Below are 23,489 nucleotides of genomic sequence, written 5' to 3'. Positions count from 1 at the left end.
TACCATTGACCAATCTTAAGCAGATTTTTACAGTCGAAACGGCAGATGGAAATTGTTAACATAGATAAGGTTTTGCAAAATGTGAAGATAGAACTCTTAAGTCATAAATTTTCTGCAAACCTATTACCTATGAATTTAGCTGGATTCGGCATTGTATTAGGAATGGATTGGTTGGTAACCAATCATGCTCGAATTCTTTGTGATAAGAATTCCATAGAAATTCATACACCTACTGGAGAATTAGTGGTGATTACAGGAGATAAACCACGAAAGCCATTGAAATTCATTTCGATAATGAAGTTGGCCAGTTATGCAAGAAAACAAGAAATGGTGTATATGATTTCAGTAATCATTAACACGAAAAGTAAGGGAACTTAGGGAAATCCCAGTAGTCTCAGAATACCCTGATATATTTATAGAAGAACTACCTGGATTACCACCCGATAGGGAAGTAGAATTTAGGATTCATCTAATTCCTGGAACTACACCAATAGCTAAAGCACCTTATCGGTTAGCACCCACTGAAATGCTAGAATTGAAAACACAGTTAGATGAATTGCTAAGTAAAAGATTCATACAACCTAGTTCATCCCCGTGGGGAGCTCCCGTATTGTTTGTGAAAAAAAAAAGATGGATCAATGAGAATGTGTATTGATTATAAGGAATTGAATATGGTTACAATTAAGAATCGATACCCATTACCTAGGATTGATGATCTTTTTTATCAACTCCAGGGAGCTAGGTATTTTTCTAAGATAGACTTACGCTCCGGATACCATCAGTTGAAAGTACAAGAAGAAGACATACCTAAAACTGCTTTTAGAACTAGGTATGGTCATTATGAGTTTACAGTCATGCCCTTCGGATTAACGAATGCACCTGCGGCATTCATGGACATGATGAATCGGATCTGTAAACCCTATTTGGATAAATTTGTAATTGTCTTCATCGACGATATTCTTATTTATTCCAAAAATCAGGACGAGCATTGTCAACACTTGCATGCACTCTTAACTATGTTAAGAAGGGAAAAACTTTACGCCAAATTCTCGAAGTGTGAATTTTGGCTACAGGAGGTGGAATTTTTGGGTCATATGGTAAATCACGAAGGTATTCATGTGGATCCCTCCAAAATAGAAGCAATTACCAAATGGAAGATTCCGCAATCGGCTATGGAAGTTAGAAGTTTTATAGGATTAGCCGGATACTATAGGCGATTCATTAAAGATTTTTCTAAGATAGTCGTGCCATTAACTAAGCTAACCTGTAAAGCAGTTAAGTTCAAATAGGGACCTAAGCAAGAAGAGGCTTTTAGGATTTTAAAGCAAAAGTTAACAAATGCTCCAATTTTAGCCTTGCCAGAAGGGACGGAAGATTTTGAAGTATACTGTGATGCTTCAAAGCTAGGATTAGGATCTGTACTAATGCAACGCAAGAAGGTAATTGCGTATGCCTCAAGGCAATTGAAGAAGCACGAGGAAAACTATACAACTCATGACTTAGAATTAGGAGCCATAATATTTGCCCTTAAGATTTGGAGACATTATCTGTATGGAAATAAGTTTACTGTTTATACAGATCATAAAAGTTTAAGATACATATTTGGGCAAAAAGAATTAAATATGAGGCAAAGAAGATGGATGGAAATTTTAAGTGACTACGACTGTGATATTCAATATCACGAAGGAAAAGCAAATATAGTCGCAGATGCTTTAAGTCGTAAGTATCATGAAAAGCAAAAACGAGTCCGTGCTTTTAGATTAAATCTACAGTTAGATTTCATGGAACAACTGAAAAAGGTTCAAGAAACAGAAATCAAAGACAATGCTGAAGGAATGAAAGGACGAATAAAAGAATTAGAGCAAGGAAGTGATGGAATTTGGAGATTCCACAAGAATAGAATTTGGGTACCTAGACAAGGAGAATTAAGAAATAAAATTTTAGAAGAAGCTCATAAATCTAGGTATACCATACATCCGGGAAACAATAAGATGTACCAAGATTTAAGAAATAATTTCTGGTGGATAGGAATGAAAAAGGATATAGCCGAATATGTATCTAAGTGTCTTACTTGTTCACAAGTAAAAGCAGAACATCAAAAACCTTCGGGACTACTACAACAATTAGAAATGCCTGTATGGAAATGGGAACTCATAACAATGGACTTTGTTACTAAGTTACCCAACACCAGAAAAGGTAATGATGCGATTTGGGTAATTGTGGATCGATTAACCAAATCAGCTCATTTTCTACCCATGAAAGAAACCTTTAGTATGGAGAGGTTAGCCAAGTTGTATGTAGACGAAGTAGTATCCTTACATGGAGTTCCACTGTATCGGATAGAGATAGTCGTTTCACTTCCCATTTCTGGACTAGCTTCCAGGAAGCAATGGGAACCCGACTAAATTTAAGTACTGCATATCATCCACAAACAGACGGAAAAAGTGAAAGGACAATACAAACCCTGGAAGACATGCTCCGAGCATATGTGATAGATTTTGGTGGAAATTGGACGATCACCTATCTTTAATCGAATTCTTCTATAACAATAGTTATCATTCAAGCATTGAAGCTGCCCCATTTGAAGTACTTTATAGACGCAAGTGTAGAACTCCAGTTTGTTGGGCAGAAATAGGAGAAAGTCAGCTATCAAGTCCTAAAATTGTACAAGAAACTACCGACAAGATCACTCAAATCAAGGAAAGACTGAAGACAGCTCGAGATCGCCAAAAGAGCTATGCTGACCATCGATGCAAGCCACTACAATTTCAAGTTGGAGACAAGGTACTCTTGAAAGTTTCTCCTTGGAAAGGAGTAGTACGGTTCGGAAAGAAAGGAAAGTTGAGTCCAAGGTACGTAGGACCATTTCCCGTAATCCAACGAATAGGACCGGTTGCGTATCGTTTACAACTACCAGAAGAGTTAGCTGGAGTACATGATGTATTTCATGTATCCAACCTCAAGAAATGTTTATATGACGAATCCCTGGTAGTACCTCTTCAAGATGTGGAGGTAAATGAAAAGCTGAAAATTATGGAGAAACCACTACAGATAGAGGATAGAAAGATCAAGTTTCTCAAGCACAAACGACTAGTGCTAGTCAAAGTCAAGTGGAATTCAAAGAGAGGACCAGAATACACTTGGGAATTAGAATCAGAAATGAAGCAGAAATATCCTCATCTATTCCAATAGATCTCGAGGACGAGATTTTTACTAAGGTGGGGAGGATGTAACAACTCTCATTAAAAGTACTATTTCTTATTTTATTTTGCCCAATAGGAAACCCTAATTGAGACCCCCAAGTAATCCTGCATAAGCCCTAAAATTTTCAGAATAATCAGAATCAGGATCAGGGCCCCTAAAACTCAAGGGGGTATTCCCTAAATTGAAATTATCTTCACAATTCGTTGTCGAAATTGAGTTTTAATAAAACGTCGACTCACCGGGGCTATACAAGTGACAAGGCAGCCCTAGGCTAGGGGGTGTGCCCCGCGACTCGTGACAAGGGAAGGGTACCCCTTCGCGACACGCGGGCGGGTCCAAATTCGGGTATAAATACAGGGGCTTGGGACTTGATCAGTTTGCTTGTTTCGACGTTAAATTTCAATTCATACACTGAGTTATACACTGTTTACTTCAAAACACACACACGAACACGAAACGCTGCCGCACCAACAGGGTAATAACTCAATCGCTACTACGATTCAATGTCCGATCGATTAAAACTATCCAATGGATGTTTAAGTGCTGCTCAAATTGGGTTTATACTTTGTCATTCGTCGTTAGTTTGATGGATGTTTAAGTATTGCACTTTGTCATTCGTTGTGAGGGTTTAATCTCGTGAGTTATCGTAAATGCTGTATTAGTTACTAACCTAGTTCGTGTGCATTGTTATTTAAATTAGGTTATCAGGCTAATCAGTAGGATAAACTCTGCCCGCATTAAACTTGCAATGTGAGTCATTCTCTTTTTATCAACTGTTTTACAATACCTCAAATTATTTTCAAAAGGTTATAATTACAGGGATTAAGTCGTGGTTATCTTAAATCACTGGCTAGTGGGGTATTGTGCATATTACTAATTTCTCACGGGTTAGGCTAATAAATCCTCACCGTGATAAACGTCACTACTTGGGGAGGGACCCAATAGTGATATGACCATCATCAGCAAGTGACAAAGTGCCAGATAAAAATAAGATAGAAGCCATTGTAATTGCTCTTATGCTGTAAATTATAACTATGTATCGTTTTATCAAAATGAATGATTCACTCAGTATTTCCCCACTGACAAAATATTTTTAAAAACATGTTTCAGGCGACCTGCTGTAAATCAAGGAAAACGTGCTACGGAGCACTAACCAGCTTGAAGAGGTGGCTCAGTTAAAATAAATAAACATGTTTTAAATAAATCAGGGAATTTCCTAGTAAAATTCCTCTATTGTAAATTACGGGGTTTATCCCGAATTATAAAATAAAATAATCGGGCATTTCAAGTTTTAAAAGATCCTGTTTTAAAATCTTCCGCTGTCGCATAAATTAAATACCACAGGTTCCTGTCCCCGGCTCCTGACCGGGTCAAACCGGTGCTGGGGCCGTGACACGCGTTGCGGCGGGGGTGTAAAACCGTGACAAATAGCACCAACGTCACACTATAGCCAATGACCACCAACATTAAAGTTGCGGCGTCTTAACGTGGAAAAATTAGACCGGCATATAAAAATAGAAATAATAACTAACTCGATTTAGGACTCGCACTTTGTGACGAACTTATTAAACGAGAAAAAAAAATAGATGACGTAAACACACTGAACCACACATGTACGTTGCCCCATGTTAACTCGCAAAATTTAGAACGAAGCGTATAACAAAACGTAAAATCGTTGAACCACACACACATATTGTGCCATGTTAAGTCGCAAAATTTATATCTAAACGTAAAACGAAAAATTTTGCAAAATATGAAAAACACAGGGGATCAAAGTCGAAAGTAAAAAGGTTGTGAGGTTAAATTGGAAAAACTAAAAACTTTTGGGTTAAAACTACAAAATCAAGTAGTTTTGGGTTTAAAGTGAAACATCAATTTTTTTTTTTTGAAAACCCCCAAAACATGGGATACAACACCACTAAGCATCATGTACAACACAACTATGCACAAAACACTCATTAAGCATCATGTACAAACCACTATACACAAACATCTTTCAAATTAATAGTATATAAATATTTTAGATTAACTTAAAAATAATAAACTAAATCAGGTGAATGATTATGGTATTACATATTATGGTATCCTATGTTTCATTTAGAAATTATAGATTTATTCTCAAGGTTTAATGCTTCTTGTTTCATTTAGAAATTATAGATTTATTCTCAAGGTTACTTCTTAATAATAAAATGTTAAAAGCCTCTCAAAATTCATTTGGTTTTTAATTTTTTTTCCTCCTATAGAGTACAAGAAGGGTAAACCAACCATTTCCTCCTATAGAGTACAAGAAGGGTAACCCAACTACTGCATACAACATTTATTAGTGAAAAAGACCCAAATGTAATATGAAGTGACAAAGTGTAAAGACGAGGGATAATTTGTTTAATTTACTCATATTAGATTCAGGTAATATTAATATTTGCAAACTTCGCATTATATTTGTAAAATATAAAATTAAAGCTCTACTTTTAAGACGTTACAATCTTGCTCAGGTAAAAAGCTCAATTAATAAAGCCCAATTATTCATCGATACCTTGTATTTATTTCTTTCTTTTTCTTTTAAGGGTGAGACTATGAACTATTCCTATTTTGCCCTAATTTCAACAATACTCAAAACACCCAAAAATTCGGCTAAAACCAAGGAAACCGAATGCGTATACCCTTACAAAATTCAAACTTGATCCTATATATACCTTTTAATATGCAGTGAGACATCAACCACTTGGTTATTTGAATGACGACTCACTTGATCTTACAATTAGCTCTAAAACAATCCTAATGAAGAAATTTGCAAAACATCATTTTGTCTCGATTAAGTTTTATGATTTCAAGATTACAAAGAACACATATAGGCCTATTAGCTCAGTTGGTTAGAGCGTCGTGCTAATAACGCGAAGGTCGCAGGTTCGAGACCTGCATGGGCCAAAGTAGCTCTTTTTTAGCTCTGAATTGATAAAGTTTTGAAAATAAGCCCCTGCACTCTTAAACATTTACCTAGTCTACTTCAACTTCTATTTAACAGTTTAAAGAGAAGATTTATTTTTCCTCAAAGTTTATTATTACTTTTTCTTATAATGAAAAAGTATACATACTACTTAAATCTATATTATTTGTCTTCAGTGAAATTTGTTGGAAGGAAAAAAACACCAATGCAACACCTTGGTGACATTGAAGTAGAAGTACTTTGATCAAAGTTTATTTCAGTAACTAGTTAATTAATGAGAAAGACATATTTACTAGGACATCAAATAAGTGGGTTGTCATGATGACCTAAAAATACATTTTTGATACTTAAATCTTTTTAAATAAACGTACAATTTTATTCCAAGCAAACAAAAAAAAAATTAAAAAACTAAATAAATATAACCATAGCAGAAATTCGATAAAAAGATTCTATTAACCCTGCTTGAAGACTTAAAGTACTCACATTTGACATCTCCTTTTTCACCTTTAAAATTTAAAATTTAAAGATTTCTTCTATTTTATATTTTCATTAAAATCTCTATCTTTTTCTCCATCTTCAAACCATCGCCCTTTCTCTCATTCTCCTCCCTCCTTCCCTCGTTGTACGCCTTCTTTGATCTAGGTTTTGTTTGATTCATCCTTTACGGGCTATTTCTTGATCAATAATGTCCAAGCGATTGTTGTTTTAAATTTGATTCCAGATAGATTTCTCAACGTTTTCAATTCAACGGTAAACGTTTGTTCCATATTGATCCGCTATTGCTTGTACGCCTCTGTTCCTCTTCGGTCAAAGTTCAAAAATTTGAGCAACTTGTATAGGGATGCCAATGGATCGGATACATGACAAGTTTTAATAACATCGATCTCATAGCCGATTATAAAACAGTCATATATGTGGTCACATAAAGTCATATACTTGTTACTCAATATCTTTTGGGTTCCGTAGGTATCGAGTGTACCCTTTGTGATCCTATATGGTTAAAGTTTACCGATTGAGCGAAATTCGATCTTAAACTCATCTAGAAAACTGATTTGAAATACTATGTATTCAACTACGCTCAAATAACTTTATAAAGTCATTAACTTTAAGCTTCTAATAAATTTAAAATAATATTTATTACAAACTTTAGACTTTATTGTATATTAATATTATTATTCGGGTAAACAAGTTCGGGTAGTCGAGAGTGTCACCTAATCTTTTACCTGCATAAATTTCTAAATCTAATCTTATACCCCGACCCACTAATTCTACGTTGGTTTGGGCTCCAACCCCTCCCGTAAGATTAGACCGTCATCGCCTCGCCTCTGGTTTGTCGGCTTTAACCAGTGCACCAATTACCACAAACACATGAATCAAGACTAAGTCTATTGAACCGAAGTAAATGGTCAAACGTTGGGCAAACCTTAAATTCATACAACACAGAAAGCATAGAATATTTGAATCACATAATTAATGCCATCAAAACCGTCTTGCTGGTCTTCACCACAGTAGTTTCATCTAATCCACAAACCAGAACAGTCTGTCTGAAAGGGTGATAGATTCGATCAAAAGCATAGATTACTTAAAACGAGTTCATAAAACTACCATACGATTGGTAAGCGAACAAGCCAATAATACATGTACTGCAAAGGTCAAAATGGAAAAAAAAAACAACAATAAAACCATGTGAGAAAAGGGGTCAATCTGACACATCATGTTTCCTTAGCTGCAGGAGCCTTCTTTGCAGCCTCGGCAGCTGCTTTCTCTGCTTCAATCTCTGCAACAATGGCATCGATTTCAGCTTCATCAAGTTGCCTCAGTCCTTCCTTTGTCATCACAGCAACTTCTATGTTCTTCCCTCCACTCTCAACAACCTATGTTTTAATTAAAACATAAATCGTTATCTGTAAGTAATATCTTCGAAATAAAATAACTTTACTTGCACACAGATAGAGTGTGTGTGAGTAGGCTATGATATAGTAATATCCAAGATTCCAAGTCAACTAAAACTTATAATAAGCAATCTGCGAGCAAGCGAACATGTTGCTTAGCAAAAAACAGCTCACTTCTTGTAAGGTGCACTCAGGATGATATTAATGAAACTCGTTTGTTCGTAAAAAAAATGCAAACCATAATCACATCCAACTCTCCACATTAGTTGATCAAATTGACAGACCAATAATTTGTCATCACAAGAAGATCAAATAACTGCTTTCAGTCTAATTACTAATATTTAGGCCCCGTTTGGTTCCTAAAATTTGTCAGAATTAAATTAATTCCACTGTGTTTAGTTGGTTAAAGATGCAATCGGAAATTGGAATTTAACTCTTCACATTTCCTCAACGAAAAGGAATCACTAAATGTGACTTATACGCCCCAAAAACATTTAACCTTTTTTGTTTCTTCCAGACTTCATCCTCGGAAATAGGTATCATTGCCATAGTCATCACATTAGACTCGACACTATCAAGTCAGATATATCATAGGTGAACTGACTCTTTGTTTGGACACACGTAATGCAGTTAATATGTGAACAAAATGTAAGGCAACTAAAAAACACTTACTTCAAGCAGAGCACGGATGGCAAGTTTTATAGTTTCTTGACCAGAAGTCTCTTTGTAATTCTTTTCCAGAAACTCCCTCATGGAATTAGAGTTCCTACCAGTAGCATTAGCTTTCCAAGCAGAGAACGTTCCGGAAGGATCTGTCTGATATAACGATGGGACACCAGTATAAGGATCAAATCCTACAATTAGGGTTGAAAGTCCAAATGGCCTGACACCACCACTTTGTGTGTATTTCTGTTGAAGACCTGCAATGTAACGCGTGATATACTCTACAGTTACTGGATCCTCAACAGTAAGCCTATGGCTCTGGCACTCAATTCGTGCCCGGTTGATAAGAACACGCGCATCAGCTTTAAGTCCAGCACATGCCAATGCAATGTGATCATCCAAACTTACAATTTTCCTAACTGATCTGCAAACACAACCCGAAAAATGATTCAGAAATGCATAAACTGCCACAAATATATTACCAACAACTTAATAAAAAAACTGCAAACACGCACGCCGACTACACAGCTTCACAAGATGCGAAACGATCAGAACTTTCACACAATCAAATAAATATTATCTACAAAATAATACATGAGATTGTTTTCTAAATTGTTCAGTATACAGTAAACATGAACAAAATGCTTGAAGATATAAACGTTCATGCATACTTCCGTAACCACTATTACCCCTCCGATAATACTCAACTGACACAAGTTTTGAACAAATACGAACTTTTATACGATCATTCACAATTCCAAAAGCAAAAGAAAAAGCCACAATTCATGACAATGTCTCAGTGACTTTACAATGGCATTTAGCACGAAACAGGGAGTGGTGTGACTCCTATGCTCCGATAGCAACTCGACTATATCAATCAGTTTTTGCCTCTAATTCTTTCTATTCAACTCTTAACAGTAGATACAAACTTCAGATCCAATTTCGCAGCCGAATTAATATCTTAATGCCACGCATATTAAGATATATGCTTAACAGGTTTCACTCAGAAGATCAATTAGCTAATGTACGCTCAAATAACTTCTACTTTTGCACTAACCACTCACAATTAGGGTTTCAATGGCACTAACAGTCTCATATTTCACATCAACATCTAAAACTAACATTTACAACCAAACAAACAACAATAATCCTAACAAAAAGGTTTAATCCTAACATCACAAACCAAACATAAATAAATCGAACAATCAGGATGACGATCTTCTATTTCACATAAACAATTAACAAAACGTTTAATCTCTAACCTGGAGTCCTGAAGTTTAACGGTGGACTTCTTCTCGACACCGAGAACGATGGTATCGGTGCCGCGAACACCGACGGCGGCGTTACCTTTGCGTACGGCTTCCAATGCGTATTCAACTTGGAAGAGGTGACCGTCCGGCGAGAACACCGTGATAGCTCTGTCGTATCTCGCCATTAGCAGTGAGATTGTAGTGAAGATTTAGGGTTTCGTAGTTGGATTTGGAATTTTAGGTTTGATCGGAGACGAAATATGCAGAGGTGTTAATAATGGGGGATCTCTCGACTTTTGGAGCAAGAAAACTCTATTGGACAAGAAGCAAAATGGCCCTCCGAATTTGGACATTGTGTGCTTTAACCCCCTGAACCTTGCCCAAAATTCCCAAAGAAGCCAAAACACATAAACATTAGACGGGTGTTTTGTATATGAAACTGATTATTACATAAAAGTTAGAAAGTTAGAGTAAATTACAACCGGTGTCCTTTACGTTTGTACCATATGACAACCGGTGTCTTTTAACTAAAGATATTACAGGCTCCGTCCTTTATGTTATAAGTTTTTAACACCCTATGTCCTTTAGTGTTAACCGAGTTTAATTTTTTGGTTAAGTCTTACTATGTGCCTCACATGAAGACAACATGGTCTTTTTATCTAAATTCTACATTTAAAAACTAAATAAATAATCTATTTCATATGCAGTCTATTCTCAAATTAAATTCCTTTTTAATACTTACCTTAATCTATATCTTTTAAATCGATATTAATAATTAAAACTATAGCTTAGACCGTGGGGTATGGTGGGGCGTGGGTTACTGTGGCGGATCTAGAAAATCCGTCAAGCCGTAACGTTCTATAAAAAAACCGTAAGTAAATCGTAAAAACGTCAAATTTTTCCAAAATTTACACTAATTTTACACTACCGCCGGAGCGCCAAGCCGTAGCGGAGGTTGCCCCTTCTTATATGCTAGGTCCGCCCCAGGGTTGGGGGCATGGTGCGACACGTGGAGTATGGGGCACCCAAGACCAAAAGCCAATTTCAAAGGGGTATGGTGTGGCGTGGCTGGGGTGGCGTGACTAGTGCTCTTGGCCAATGAGGTTTCACCATGTCATGTGGGTAGCCCCGCCCAACGCCCGGGCTGAATCCCACGCCAATGGGGCCACGCCCAAACCCAAGCTCACCCGGGGTGGTGACTTGGGCGTTTCTCTCCAACCCACGCCCCAACCCCTGCCCCATACCCCATAGTCTTAACAATCTATTTCTTTCGATAAAAAAGTAACCATATTACTAATTAACCAACATTGCTTAGATATATTAGAATGTATGTGTAACACACACTCACACACATAATTTGGGGTTTAATTTAAACGTGCCAAACAAGCGAGCCAACGGTCCTATTAATGAGCGAGCCACGAACCGAACCTACTTTGGCTCGGGCTTGGCTCGTTTACAAACCGAGCCGAGCCAGCTCGTTTAAAACCGAGCTGACTTCGAGCCGAGCTTTTTTCAAACTTTTTTCAAGCGAACTTCGAGCAAGCCTCGAGCCACGGGCTTTTTAAATAGCCCTAGGTATATATATACACCGTTGTGTTGTAAAAGTTTATGTTTATTCACACTTTGTTTTATCAATTTGATGCCATAATTAAGAACACAAATTACCAACACGTAGGTTGTGCATCAAACTAATTTTCCTTCTTTGTGCTCAATTTGAATTGTGGAGTCTCAGGTTTTGGCCAAACAATAAAAGCAGGATGTACCTCCTTGAGAACACAGGTTAGTGACTTGTTAACAACTTTGTGCTATTATTGAAATACACGTTCTCACTATTTGCTAGTTTATGTATTTATTTCCGGGTGACACCAAAAATAGATATGAAACTTACCTGAATTAATAAGGGTGTGACATATTTAACGTTCACCATGATATCATGAAGAAAAAGAATTAACCTCTACTTAATTAAGAAGTTGCAATTATATATATATTATAATGAAATGATAATGATGATTATAATCCAATCCTAAAAAGCACAAATTGGTTTCGATTTAGGCTCGTATGATATAAACTAATAACATTGGTGAGCCAAGCTCGAGCAAAGATTTGACTTGTTTAAGCGATATTAAAACGAGCTCAAGCTAGCTTTTAGCTTATTTGAGATTGTACACAAAATAGCTCAAGCTGAGCCGAGCTTTGGATTTTACTCAGGCCTGGCCCGGCTTGTTTACACAACTATGTAGAACCATGATGACATTGTTTTCTTTCACGTACACACTTGATTTTAAAGCAATCATCACAACCCATTCTATTCTTGAATAGTGTTATTGTGTTTAGGTGAAGCTAAACACATTGTGGAAAGTGAGGTCTAGTTCTCTGCAGGTGTAACAACATGAAATCACCAGCAGTAATGGGGTCTTTGCTCTCACGTGACCATCAAGACAAAATTCATAGCTTTTGGTACAACAAATATAGCATATATATATATATATATTTGGATTTTGAATGTATAGAAGTTTTATAACATTGTTTATAATAATGTTTTTTGGTTTTTGTGTACAGTTGTGGCAATTCAGATGTTTAATACTTGAGTCTATGAGTGCAAATTTGAATCGTGAGTTAGACTATCAGCTACTATGGTTACTATGGTGAGACAATGTCCATTTATACAATTCTTGTGCTCAATTTGAATTGTGGAGTCTCAGGTTTTGGCCAAACTATAAAAGCAGGATGTACCTCCTTGAGAACACAGGTTAGTGACTTGTTAACAACTCTGTGCTATTATTGAAATACACGTTCTCACTATTTGCTAGTTTATGTATTTATTTACGGGTGACACCTAAATAGATATGAAACTTACCTAAATTAATAAGGGTGTGACATATTTAACGTTCACCATGATATCATGAAGAAAAAGAATTAACCTTTACTTAATTGAGAAGTTGCAATTATATATATATTATAATGAAATGATAATGATGATTACAATCCAATCCTAAAAAGCACAAGTCGGTTTCGATTTAGGCTCGTATGATATTGTAACACCCTAGTTACTAATTAACGATTTTGTATGTAATTACCAACGATTAGATGTGTAGTTAAGACTACACATGCCATAAAAATACGGGTTTATTAAATCTTTTACAAATCATGAGTTATTCTACATCACGTGATCATATGTTTAATCCTTATGTATCAAAGTCAAAACTAATGTTTTAATGGTTTTGACCCTAGGTGATTTACAACATGGCAAAGTGCGGAAACGTGCATCTATATCGTGTTCGGTTCTTCGTTGAGCTTGATCGTCTTCCGGCATCCAAGGTGTACCTACATTTCATAAACATGAAATGCTTTAGTCAAACAGGACTTAAAACGTGTCTAAACGAGTCCGAGAAACAATTGATAACAAAAACAAAAAAAAATTTCAACCTGACCTCCACCGTAAATTACGGTGGCACCGTAATTTACGGTGGCCACTGGTTTTACATGCCCCTACCGTAAACCAGTAGGGGGCCACCGTAAGGCTTTTCATCTCCACCGTAAATTACGGTGGCACCGTAATTTACGGTGGACCCTGCATTCAGTTTTCCATTTTTGCCGTAATTTGACACGAAATCTTCCGTATCTTTCAAACCGCTTATCCGTTTGGCCTACCGTTTCTTCCTACGTGTTTGTAATTTAATTCTCCATCATTTGGAGTTAAAATCCGACATTCGGCTTAACAAATTTAAGACTTCTAAGTCTTCGGCTTATTACCCTTTATACCAAATTTTGACCCGGTTATGCATTTTATCAAACAAACGTATTTATTTGATTCCTATATTTCATACACTTCATCGAATAATTGTGATATACCATATTAGGTTCTAATCATAGGTTTATTCACAATTTAAACCCGTTTTCACTAGTATGCTTATTTTGACCCGTTAAGGATATTTTAAGCACTTTTAAGCTCAATTTCGCTTTCATTCTAATCTAGCGTTGTAACCTATATCTCTTATCTAGTACTCTTCCATCACAACTAAATGTGTGTTGGATTTAAAGTAGATATCTATGTGTTCCGAATTTATACCTCTTGAAATATCATTTTACGGCAAAGACTCATATGGAGTCTTTTGGCCCAAGAATTACATCTTTCACTACCCGTACTCGTTCTAAACTTTTGTTTAATCATAAGACTCCTTTCCAAACAACCTCTAAGAGTTGTTTGTTCAATTTAGCCTACAAGGGCGTTTTGGTCGATTTTGGTCCTTCTTTTACAATGAAGGGCTATCACCAATTATTCGACCAAATTAGCACTTTTACATACATCATAAATAAGCGTACCTGGCTCGGATCAACAAATAGACCCGATTTTAATACCTTGCTTTATATTCGCTAATTAAGAACGATGCGAATATCCATTGGATATCTATTCCTGTAAGCATATGACTCGACAAAAGAATCATTAGTCTATATAGTCAAAAGGCGTTGTCTACACCTTTTGACCCGTTTGGCCGAATTGACCATTTATCTTTGCGAAATGATATTTATTATCATCTCCTCTACATGACTCTTCCCGTTTAACACCGTACGGTAATTTTAAATATAAACCGTGTATTTCTTTCGACATAATATGACCAATTTATCGATTTACTTCTTTTTAACCATTATTATGGTTTCTATCATCTTTGATTTTCTTGTTCTGTTCGACTACACGACGGAACATCATATTTCAATTGTTTAGATATCTCATTCATAATTTACATGATAAGAAAACATTCCACAATTTAAGACTAGTGTAAGCTATACTTACCTTGCATCCGAATTATGCTTTTCCGCCATTCTTGCTTCGTTTGACCCGCTTCCTTTCCAAGCCTCCACCTAGCTTGTCACGCGTCAAACTATCATCATAATTCGTAAGACGGTTATATTAGTCATCATTAGTTATGACTATTCCATCTTACATATTTTCTATCACAATTACCATTCGATCTTATTAATGGTCGGTTTGACTATTTAAAAGTCAAATCACCAATTAACACATATGATTGCACTATCAAGTTCACAAGACTCAATTAGGCACATTATCAACACTTAGTTCTCATTTAGGCATTTTAACAAACACCTAATGTGCATGATTTTACATATTTACTAACTAGTTCCTAACTAGTTATTTTTACCAAGATTAACATCAAATTTCACCACTATCTCTTATGATCAATTACTCAAACTTGCAAATTGTTCAAGTATCTTGTTCCTACTATGATCAATTACTCAAACTTGCAAACTTGCAAATTGTTCAAGTATCTTGTTCCTACTAGCAACTATGATGTTTTTAAACATGTGTACCTCATCATCTTTACTACATAATCAAAACCCACTTGACACATGAGTGTATGATCATGGATTCACAACCATGAACATCAATTCAACAAGTACATGACTAGGGTTTACTCCTAGACATAGTTTCATCACTAATTTCACCCAAACAACAAACATGCAAGTTCAGATTCGAGTTCTCTAGGTTTGCTCAGAATTTCAACTAGAGATTTCTCAAGAAATTTACATACCTCATGACTCCTTTTTCAATGGAGATCACTAATTTATACTCGGATTTTGATTTGGACTTGATTTGCCCTTTCAATTTGATGAAATTGTGTTGATTAGGGTTTGACCCTTCTTGGTCGCCCCTGAGCTCGATCCAGAACACACACTGTGTGTGTGTGTTTGTGTTTGTTTTTATTAAATAACTTTTCTAGTTATCCCGCTTTAACCCCTCGTGTTTGGTTCGTTATTAAGTAGGCCACAACTTACTTATTTCTTTTAACAATTTTCCCACTTATTAACTAGGTTAAATATTCCTAGTTAACTTAGCGGGTTCGGGAATATTTATGACTAAGTTTATTTTAGGTCTCGTTAACTCGGGCCTTCTAAGCTTTTATTTCTTAAAAGCTTTTATTCACTTTTTATTTATTATTAGGATTAATTATTTAAATCCTAATATTTACCGGGTAAATTTTTACCACTAAAGGTATTTTACCCGTCTTTACTATTAACGTGGTTTGATTACCAAAGCCGTTTTCGGGGTGTTACAGATATAAACTAATAACATTAGTGAGCCAAGCTCGAGCAAAGATTTGACTTGTTTAAGCGATATTAAAACGAGCTCAAGCTGAGCTTTTAGCTTATTTGAGATTGTACACAAAATAGCTCAAGCTGAGCCGAGCTTTGGATTTTACTCAGGCCTGGCCCGGCTTGTTTACACAACTATGTAGAACCATGATGACATTGTTTTCTTTCACGTACACACTTGATTTTAAAGCAATCATCACAGCCCATTCTATTCTTGAATAGTGTTATTGTGTTTAGGTGAAGCTAAACACATTGTGGAAAGTGAGGTCTAGTTCTCTGCAGGTGTAACAACATGAAATCACCAGTAGTAATGGGGTCTTTGCTCTCACGTGACCATCAAGACAAAATTCATAGCTTTTGGTACAACAAATATAGCATATATATATATATATTTGGATTTTGAATGTATAGAAGTTTTATAACATTGTTTATAATAATGATTTTTGGTTTTTGTGTACAGTTGTGGCAATTCAGATGTTTAATACTTGAGTCTATGAGTGCAAATTTGAATCGTGAGTTAGACTATCAGCTACTATGGTTACTATGGTGAGACAATGTCCATTTATACAATTCTTGTGCTCAATTTGAATTGTGGAGTCTCAGGTTTTGGCCAAACAATAAAAGCAGGATGTACCTCCTTGAGAACACAGGTTAGTGACTTGTTAACAATTATGTGCTATTATTGAAATACACGTTCTCACTATTTGCTAGTTTATGTATTTATTTACGGGTGACACCAAAAATAGATAGAAACTTACCTAAATTAATAAGGGTGTGACATATTTAACGTTCACCATGATATCATGAAGAAAAAGAATTAACCTTTACTTAATTGAGAAGTTGCAATTATATATTGAAGGGGTAAGGTCCCAAAAACCTCATAAAAAGATATGAGACCATACCACCAACTGGCCTTTCAACCTTTTAACCTTGCGCGGCCGCACATTGGTCTTACAAAAGGAAGGAAGAGATCAACAAACGATAGTCGCGCGCCTAAAGGAAAGCATAAAATCCTTGCGCCGCCTTCCATTGGCAAAGGGTTAAAAACCCTAAGAACAATACTTCCGCCCAAATATCCAAACTTGGATACCATTTTACCCAGACTTGGGATTTATGCAGCTGTATGCACACTGAAAGGTGTCACACCAGATTACAGCAGTAATCTTCTAGAAGGAATATGATCGTGCACCACCTAGACGGTTATAACCGTCTGGACACGTGTCATTTCCACAAACGTCCTGAAATCACAACGATAGCATGTAATTGAAAGATGATCTCCACTTAAACCACTTTCCACGTGGCAATTCCCCAACCATAGGTCAAGTCACGATCCGTGTGCATTCACATCAGGATCAAAACAACTTAACAAAGATTAAAAGGACTTAACGAAAGGAAAAATAACCGCTACGGCGTTAGCATCTTCCGTCATCTTTTCAATAACAGATTTTCCCTCCCAAATTCCCGGTTATAAATAGGAGAACTCTTCAGGTATAAACCCAGAACTCATTTTCACTACTCAAATACTTATCTTCTCCGTTACCAATACTTATTCTCACACTGGAGTCGGGTCAAGGAGAGAACCCTCTTCTCCCCTTGACGAGGCTAACGGTGCTCTGTTTTGCAGAAATCACTGGAGAAGGAGTTCGGCTGCAACTGAATCAATCGAGAGAGAACTAACCTTTTATGCGGATTCAAACCCCCTAGATATCTCGGTTCCGACCATTTATCTAGTGTTTCTTCATATATATATTATAATGAAATGATAATGATGATTATAATCCAATACTAAAAAGCACAAGTCGGTTTCGATTTTGGCTCGTATGATATAAACTAATAACATTGGTGAGCCAAGCTCGAGCAAAGATTTGACTTGTTTAAGCGATATTAAAACGAGCTCAAGCTGAGCTTTTAGCTTATTTGAGATTGTACACAAAATAGCTCAAGCTGAGCCGAGCTTTGGATTTTACTCAGGCCTGGCCCGGCTTGTTTACACAACTATGTAGAACCATGATGACATTGTTTTCTTTCACTTACACACTTGATTTTAAAGCAATCATCACAACCCATTCTATTCTTGAATAGTGTTATTGTGTTTAGGTGAAGCTAAACACATTGTGGCAAGTGAGGTCTAGTTCTCTGCAGGTGTAACAACATGAAATCACCAGCAGTAATGGGGTCTTTGCTCTCACGTGACCATCAAGACAAAATTCATAGCTTTTGGTACAACAAATATAGCATATATATATATATATATATATATATTTGGATTTTGAATATATAGAAGTTTTATAACATTGTTTATAATAATGATTTTTGGTTTTTGTGTACAGTTGTGGCAATTCAGATGTTTAATACTTGAGTCTATGAGTGCAAATTTGAATCGTGAGTTAGACTATCAGCTACTATGGTTACTATGGTGAGACAATGTCCATTTATACAATTCTTGTGCTCAATTTGAATTGTGGAGTCTCAGGTTTTGGCCAAACAATAAAAGCAGGATGTACCTCCTTGAGAACACAGGTTAGTGACTTGTTAACAACTCTGTGCTATTATTGAAATACACGTTCTCACTATTTGCTAGTTTATGTATTTATTTCCGGGTGACACCAAAAATAGATATGAAACTTACCTAAATTAATAAGGGTGTGACATATTTAACGTTCACCATGATATCATGAAGAAAAAGAATTAACCTTTACTTAATTGTGAAGTTGCAATTATATATATATTATAATGAAATTATAATGATGATTATAATCCAATCCTAAAAAGCACAAGTCGGTTTCGATTTTGGCTCGTATGATATAAACTAATAACATTGGTGAGCCAAGCTCGAGCAAAGATTTGACTTGTTTAAGCGATATTAAAACGAGCTCAAGCTGAGCTTTTAGCTTATTTGAGATTGTACACAAAATAGCTCAAGCTGAGCCGAGCTTTGGATTTTACTCAGGCCTGGCCCGGCTTGTTTACACAACTATGTAGAACCATGATGACATTGTTTTCTTTCACGTACACACTTGATTTTAAAGCAATCATCACAACCCATTCTATTCTTGAATAGTGTTTTTGTGTTTAGGTGAAGCTAAACACATTGTGGAAAGTGATGTCTAGTTCTCTGCAGGTGTAACAACATGAAATCACCAGCAGTAATGGGGTCTTTGCTCTCACGTGACCATCAAGACAAAATTCATAGCTTTTGGTACAACAAATATAGCATATATATATATATATATTTGGATTTTGAATATATAGAAGTTTTATAACATTGTTTATAATAATGATTTTTGGTTTTTGTGTACAGTTGTGGCAATTCAGATGTTTAATACTTGAGTCTATGAGTGCAAATTTGAATCGTGAGTTAGACTATCAGCTACTATGGTTACTATGGTGAGACAATATCCATTTATACAATTCTTGTTTCGTTTCTATGCTGGTAGTAGATAAAGACTAGCGAGTCTTTTTGTATTCAGATTTTTTCTATGGTGAGACAATATCCATTTAGCTTCTAGCACTTGAATTGTAGTTTACAATTGGATATTTTTATCTTTGCAATCAACTTGACCCGTTATTAGCTTTCGCTAGTTTTGAATTCTTGATTTAATTCATTGGTTGTTTTGTAGATTGAAAAGTTGAACTTAGGTATCAAGGAACTCGTTAAGGAAAAGGATGAAGAAAAAGAACGGCTAAATGGAATTATTGCCGGGTTGTTGGCTGAAACAGAAAAAGATAAGGTCGATAAAGATGCTATGCTCGATACGATGTCACAAATTGAAGCTATGTTAACAAGTTCAATTTGAAGATAGGCTACAAACACTTGGTTTTAAATGTTTGGATGTTTCTCTTATTAGGATTTTTTAGTTATTTGATGTTCTAGCTGGTATTTCTATTAGAATGTTTTATATGCTTTTGATACACAAATGTTTTATATAATTTTGGGTTTTCGTGATCTTATTAGACTTCTTATATAATTTTGTAATTTTATTGATATGTAATTTTTATGAAAAAAGCAGGGAAAATGAAAAATCAAGCTGAATAAAAAACCAATATTCAAGCAATCACAAAATGGTAGCAAATAATTCAACAAGCTCGCTAAATGCCCACCAGTTTTCAATGAAAATGGTGGTTAAGTGGTGGCAAATCGGTACCAAACAAGGTATGAAAATGGTGGTAATTAAATGGTGGTAAATCAGTAGCAAACAAGGTGGAACGTAGCAAACAAGAAGCGATGGCAAATAATTTTGACCAATTTTGTGGTGGCAAAAATAAGGTGGTAAAATATAAAAATGGTAGTTATTTAGTGGCATTAGGGCAATTGACACGGGTGTTTTGTCACCGCATTTTCAGTGGCAAAATGGTGACAACAGGGAAATTGCTACTGTTTTGTGACCAAAAGTTTCATGACAAAAACCCTCTTTTTTCTAGTAGTGAAACCGATTCCGATTAAATAACATCGATACCGATATCGTTATTATCAAAACGGGTAATGTTATTCGTTTTTATGGTTTTCAGTCGATGTAAAACACGTGTCAATATCTTTTTCGACAACTCACGAAGGTCTTGATACTGACCGAGTTTCTGCCGCATCGCGCAGGGACTCCTCCTAATAATCGTCTAATATTTCATTGGTTCTACCACGTGTAATAAACATGTTTCTAACCTAATAATAAATAAAAAAAATTAAATTTTAATAAGTAAATAACACATCGAATTTATCATTTAAATATATATTTTGACAACCGTATGTGTTAATAGATTATTATATTTATTTAACTTGTGTTTATTTCAAATTAAATTTTTGTAAATCGTGTAAAACACGTAGTACTATACTAGTTTGTTAAAAAAAAATACACTTATTTACCCGAAAATGTATTGCACTACCAAATACCAATTAACCACCTATCGTCTACAGCTAACTTCCATGTACGGTAAAGAAAAAATGAAGCTATCACCCGGCAGTTAGAAAGCTACATACAAATACACCGTCTCGATCTGTTCCAAAATTAACAGATATATTAGCATTGATTTGATTTTGGGTATTCAAAAACCATACTTACCAGCTCGGCCCAGAAATTAGGTCGAATCGGATCGAACCAAACCGTGAATTCACTAGATTAATGACACGAAAAAAAATGGGGTTTAAAACTTAAAATTCCAGAAAGTTTACCTGTGCTTTTTAGGTGAATCTTTGTGCTTTTTAGGTGACTCTTTAGCTTTCATATCTTTGATGGCTTTAGCCTTCATCTCTTCGGTTTGGCCCCTAATACCACCTTTTCCAAGTACAACTGGTGCTAAAACACCTCTCGGGTTCACCACCGCGGTTCTTATTTTAAAAACCGTCCACGCAGCTCCTATCGCATGACCCCCTGCATCAAGCGCTTCATTTGTTGCCTTAGCTGTCTCTTCTCCATATCTACACAAACACATTAAATTATCCTCCCATCACATACAATTTTGTGATCAATTCTTTTAATAGTTTTTCCTAGATTTTCTAGGACATCTGCATTCATCACAAGATTTGAACTCCCAATCTTTTGGTTACAGAGACCCTTAGGCATTGTGATCTTACGTTAAGTTATTGTTTTCCTTTTTAGGACTTACTTGTAGGTGACGATATCCGTGGTAACTGTAGACGAGGTTGACATTACATTCCTTCCCGAAACTTCAAAAGCATCGCAAACCTTGCCTGTGCACATAAAACATAATGTTAGACAACCGTTTAACCATGCCAGGGCCCATAAGATGGACCGTCAACAATCCTCTACTGAGCCATGGCTTGGTTAAATGGGCATAGTTCATCAACCAGATATGGGTTTCTGTCTTCTTAGAAAACAACCAGATCATGTTCAAGTAAGGTCGTGTGCGTGCATAAACATATATAAAAAGAAATAGTAGCCGCATAGCATTCATCAAGTACACACATTGCGGTTAGCGCATACTTACTAAATCCATCCAAAGTAGCCAGAGCCATTTCTCCAGGCACATACTTGAAGAACTTCTTGCCGAGTTTAGAATTCGCAACAGAAGTACCAACGTATCCAGTAATCTTCAAAACGCCCGAGAGAACTCCGCCTGCAACTTTCTCCGTCATCTTTGTCACCTTATTAACCCTACAACAATCACCATATATTGTCATCAACATGCACAAAAAAACTCTTGAAATTCACATAATGATTCATTCGAAACCTTCTAATATTCTTCAAAGTCTTTGGACTAACTGCTCTATCAGTCCCAGGGCCAATCTTCATCTTCAAAACCTCATTTCCCCACTTCAATCTATCAACCGTAACATCACCACACCATAAAATCCCTTTCACAAGATGCCCAGAACCAACCGCGATTAACTTCGCAGCTGTCCCACTATAATCCTCCACATTCGGCGCTAACGTAGTCCAATACGCCCTACAACTCTGCTCCATCACCCGCTTCTTCGAATCCGATTTCAAATCACTCGGACTCATACTTTCCACCATTGATACATCCAAAGCCCCATTCTTCTCCTCCACTCTCCCAAACGAAAACCGGCTGTACATCTCCAACAACTCATCCAGATCTTTCAGTGCGTCTTCCTGACCTTTTAACGCGAATGTTAATCCGTAATTTAACATGTCATCATCGTTTTCGTGTTCTTTCGGAGCCCTGATCGAAAAAAAGTAATGAGTACGGTCGAGCTTAACGCACGTACCGTCTCGGTTTAACGGCCATTGGATCTCATTACCAACACGGGCGAAAATTGTAACCACAGTGTTACCTTGACGTAACTGCATTATGGAGAAATATCCCATGGCTAGCTCCACGCTGTGATGTTTATCGATCAAATGTAGATACGCGCCCGGGATCGATATGATCGCGTCTTCAGCTGATTCGGATGCATTGTGTGGCGAATTCGGGCTGCATGGGGAGTCTGGGGAGGCGTTTTCGACCACGTCGTTGTGGTCGACGGTCGGGTAACGTGGTGGGGACGATGAAGATGATGATGATGGTGATGATGATGGTGGTGGTTGTTTAGGGTTTGATGTTGAGGGGAGTGGAGGGGCTGAAGGGATAGGGTTTGTATTGATTTTATGGTAGGGTTGGGTGGAATTAGGGTTTTCTGACGTCATATTTGTTGGATTTCAGGTGCTTTTAACAGGTTTTGAAGATCAAGCGATGTTGGATTTGTATTTCTTAGGGCAATGACAAAAGTGGGATCACGAAGACGAAGAACGCGTGGGTGTACAAAAGCGCGCGAATGAAACTGTTTGCATTGACAGGTTTTCTAGATATGATATATTATTCGCATGTATTTTAACGTTGTATGTTATGTTCGTCCTCTGGTCTTTTCTTAGGGGATGGGGCATTCATGTAACTGAGTCAAGTAATCAAGTGGCTTGAAATATTACCCCATGTGGCATGATTATAGCCAAGTGAAGATTGAGGTGTTTACCA

The 23,489-nt window shown here is 36.4% G+C and overlaps 2 protein-coding genes and 1 non-coding gene across 3 annotated transcripts; 1 reads left to right on the top strand and 2 right to left on the bottom strand.

The window, feature by feature from the left end:
- The first annotated feature begins 6,055 nt into the window (after positions 1–6,055).
- On the top strand, positions 6,056–6,129 carry TRNAI-AAU. Its single transcript has one exon. It is a non-coding gene; the product is annotated as a tRNA-Ile (tRNA).
- Positions 6,130–7,602: 1,473 nt separating this feature from the next.
- On the bottom strand, positions 7,603–10,233 carry LOC110878479 (proteasome subunit alpha type-7). The gene is made up of 3 exons (XM_022126788.2): positions 9,966–10,233; positions 8,713–9,127; positions 7,603–8,022 (listed from the first exon to the last, which is right to left on the bottom strand). The coding sequence occupies exons 1-3, from the start codon at positions 10,136–10,138 to the stop codon at positions 7,861–7,863; spliced, it is 750 nt and encodes a 249-aa protein (XP_021982480.1). The 5' UTR covers positions 10,139–10,233; the 3' UTR covers positions 7,603–7,860.
- Positions 10,234–20,664: 10,431 nt separating this feature from the next.
- On the bottom strand, positions 20,665–23,164 carry LOC110874621 (senescence/dehydration-associated protein At4g35985, chloroplastic). Its single transcript, XM_035977020.1, has 6 exons — positions 22,248–23,164; positions 22,005–22,171; positions 21,663–21,747; positions 21,229–21,474; positions 21,119–21,170; positions 20,665–20,721 (listed from the first exon to the last, which is right to left on the bottom strand). Exons 1-6 carry the CDS (start codon positions 23,162–23,164, stop codon positions 20,665–20,667), a joined length of 1,524 nt encoding a protein of 507 aa, XP_035832913.1.
- Positions 23,165–23,489: the final 325 nt, after the last annotated feature.

The sequence above is a fragment of the Helianthus annuus genome, chromosome 9, assembly GCF_002127325.2.
Source record: "Helianthus annuus cultivar XRQ/B chromosome 9, HanXRQr2.0-SUNRISE, whole genome shotgun sequence".
Lineage (NCBI taxonomy): Eukaryota > Viridiplantae > Streptophyta > Magnoliopsida > Asterales > Asteraceae > Helianthus > Helianthus annuus.
Note: the sequence above shows the minus strand (reverse complement) of the source record. Positions and strands in the feature narration are given on the sequence as shown.

What these genes read in the sequence shown, in the direction of transcription:
- LOC110878479 (XM_022126788.2), bottom strand. Translation starts at nt 10,138, where the DNA reads ATGGCGAGATACGACAGAGCTATCACGGTGTTCTCGCCGGACGGTCAC. An exon ending in GTTAAACTTCAGGACTCCAG is followed by an intron (nt 9,128 to 9,965) that starts GTTAGAGATTAA and finishes TTGTGTTTGCAG; the next exon opens with ATCAGTTAGGAAAATTGTAA. An exon ending in CCATCCGTGCTCTGCTTGAA is followed by an intron (nt 8,023 to 8,712) that starts GTAAGTGTTTTT and finishes ATTAAAACATAG; the next exon opens with GTTGTTGAGAGTGGAGGGAA.
- LOC110874621 (XM_035977020.1), bottom strand. Translation starts at nt 23,164, where the DNA reads ATGACGTCAGAAAACCCTAATTCCACCCAACCCTACCATAAAATCAAT. An exon ending in ACGGATATCGTCACCTACAA is followed by an intron (nt 21,475 to 21,662) that starts GTAAGTCCTAAA and finishes GTGTTTGTGTAG; the next exon opens with ATATGGAGAAGAGACAGCTA. An exon ending in GATTCACCTAAAAAGCACAG is followed by an intron (nt 21,171 to 21,228) that starts GTAAACTTTCTG and finishes TCATTAATCTAG; the next exon opens with TGAATTCACGGTTTGGTTCG.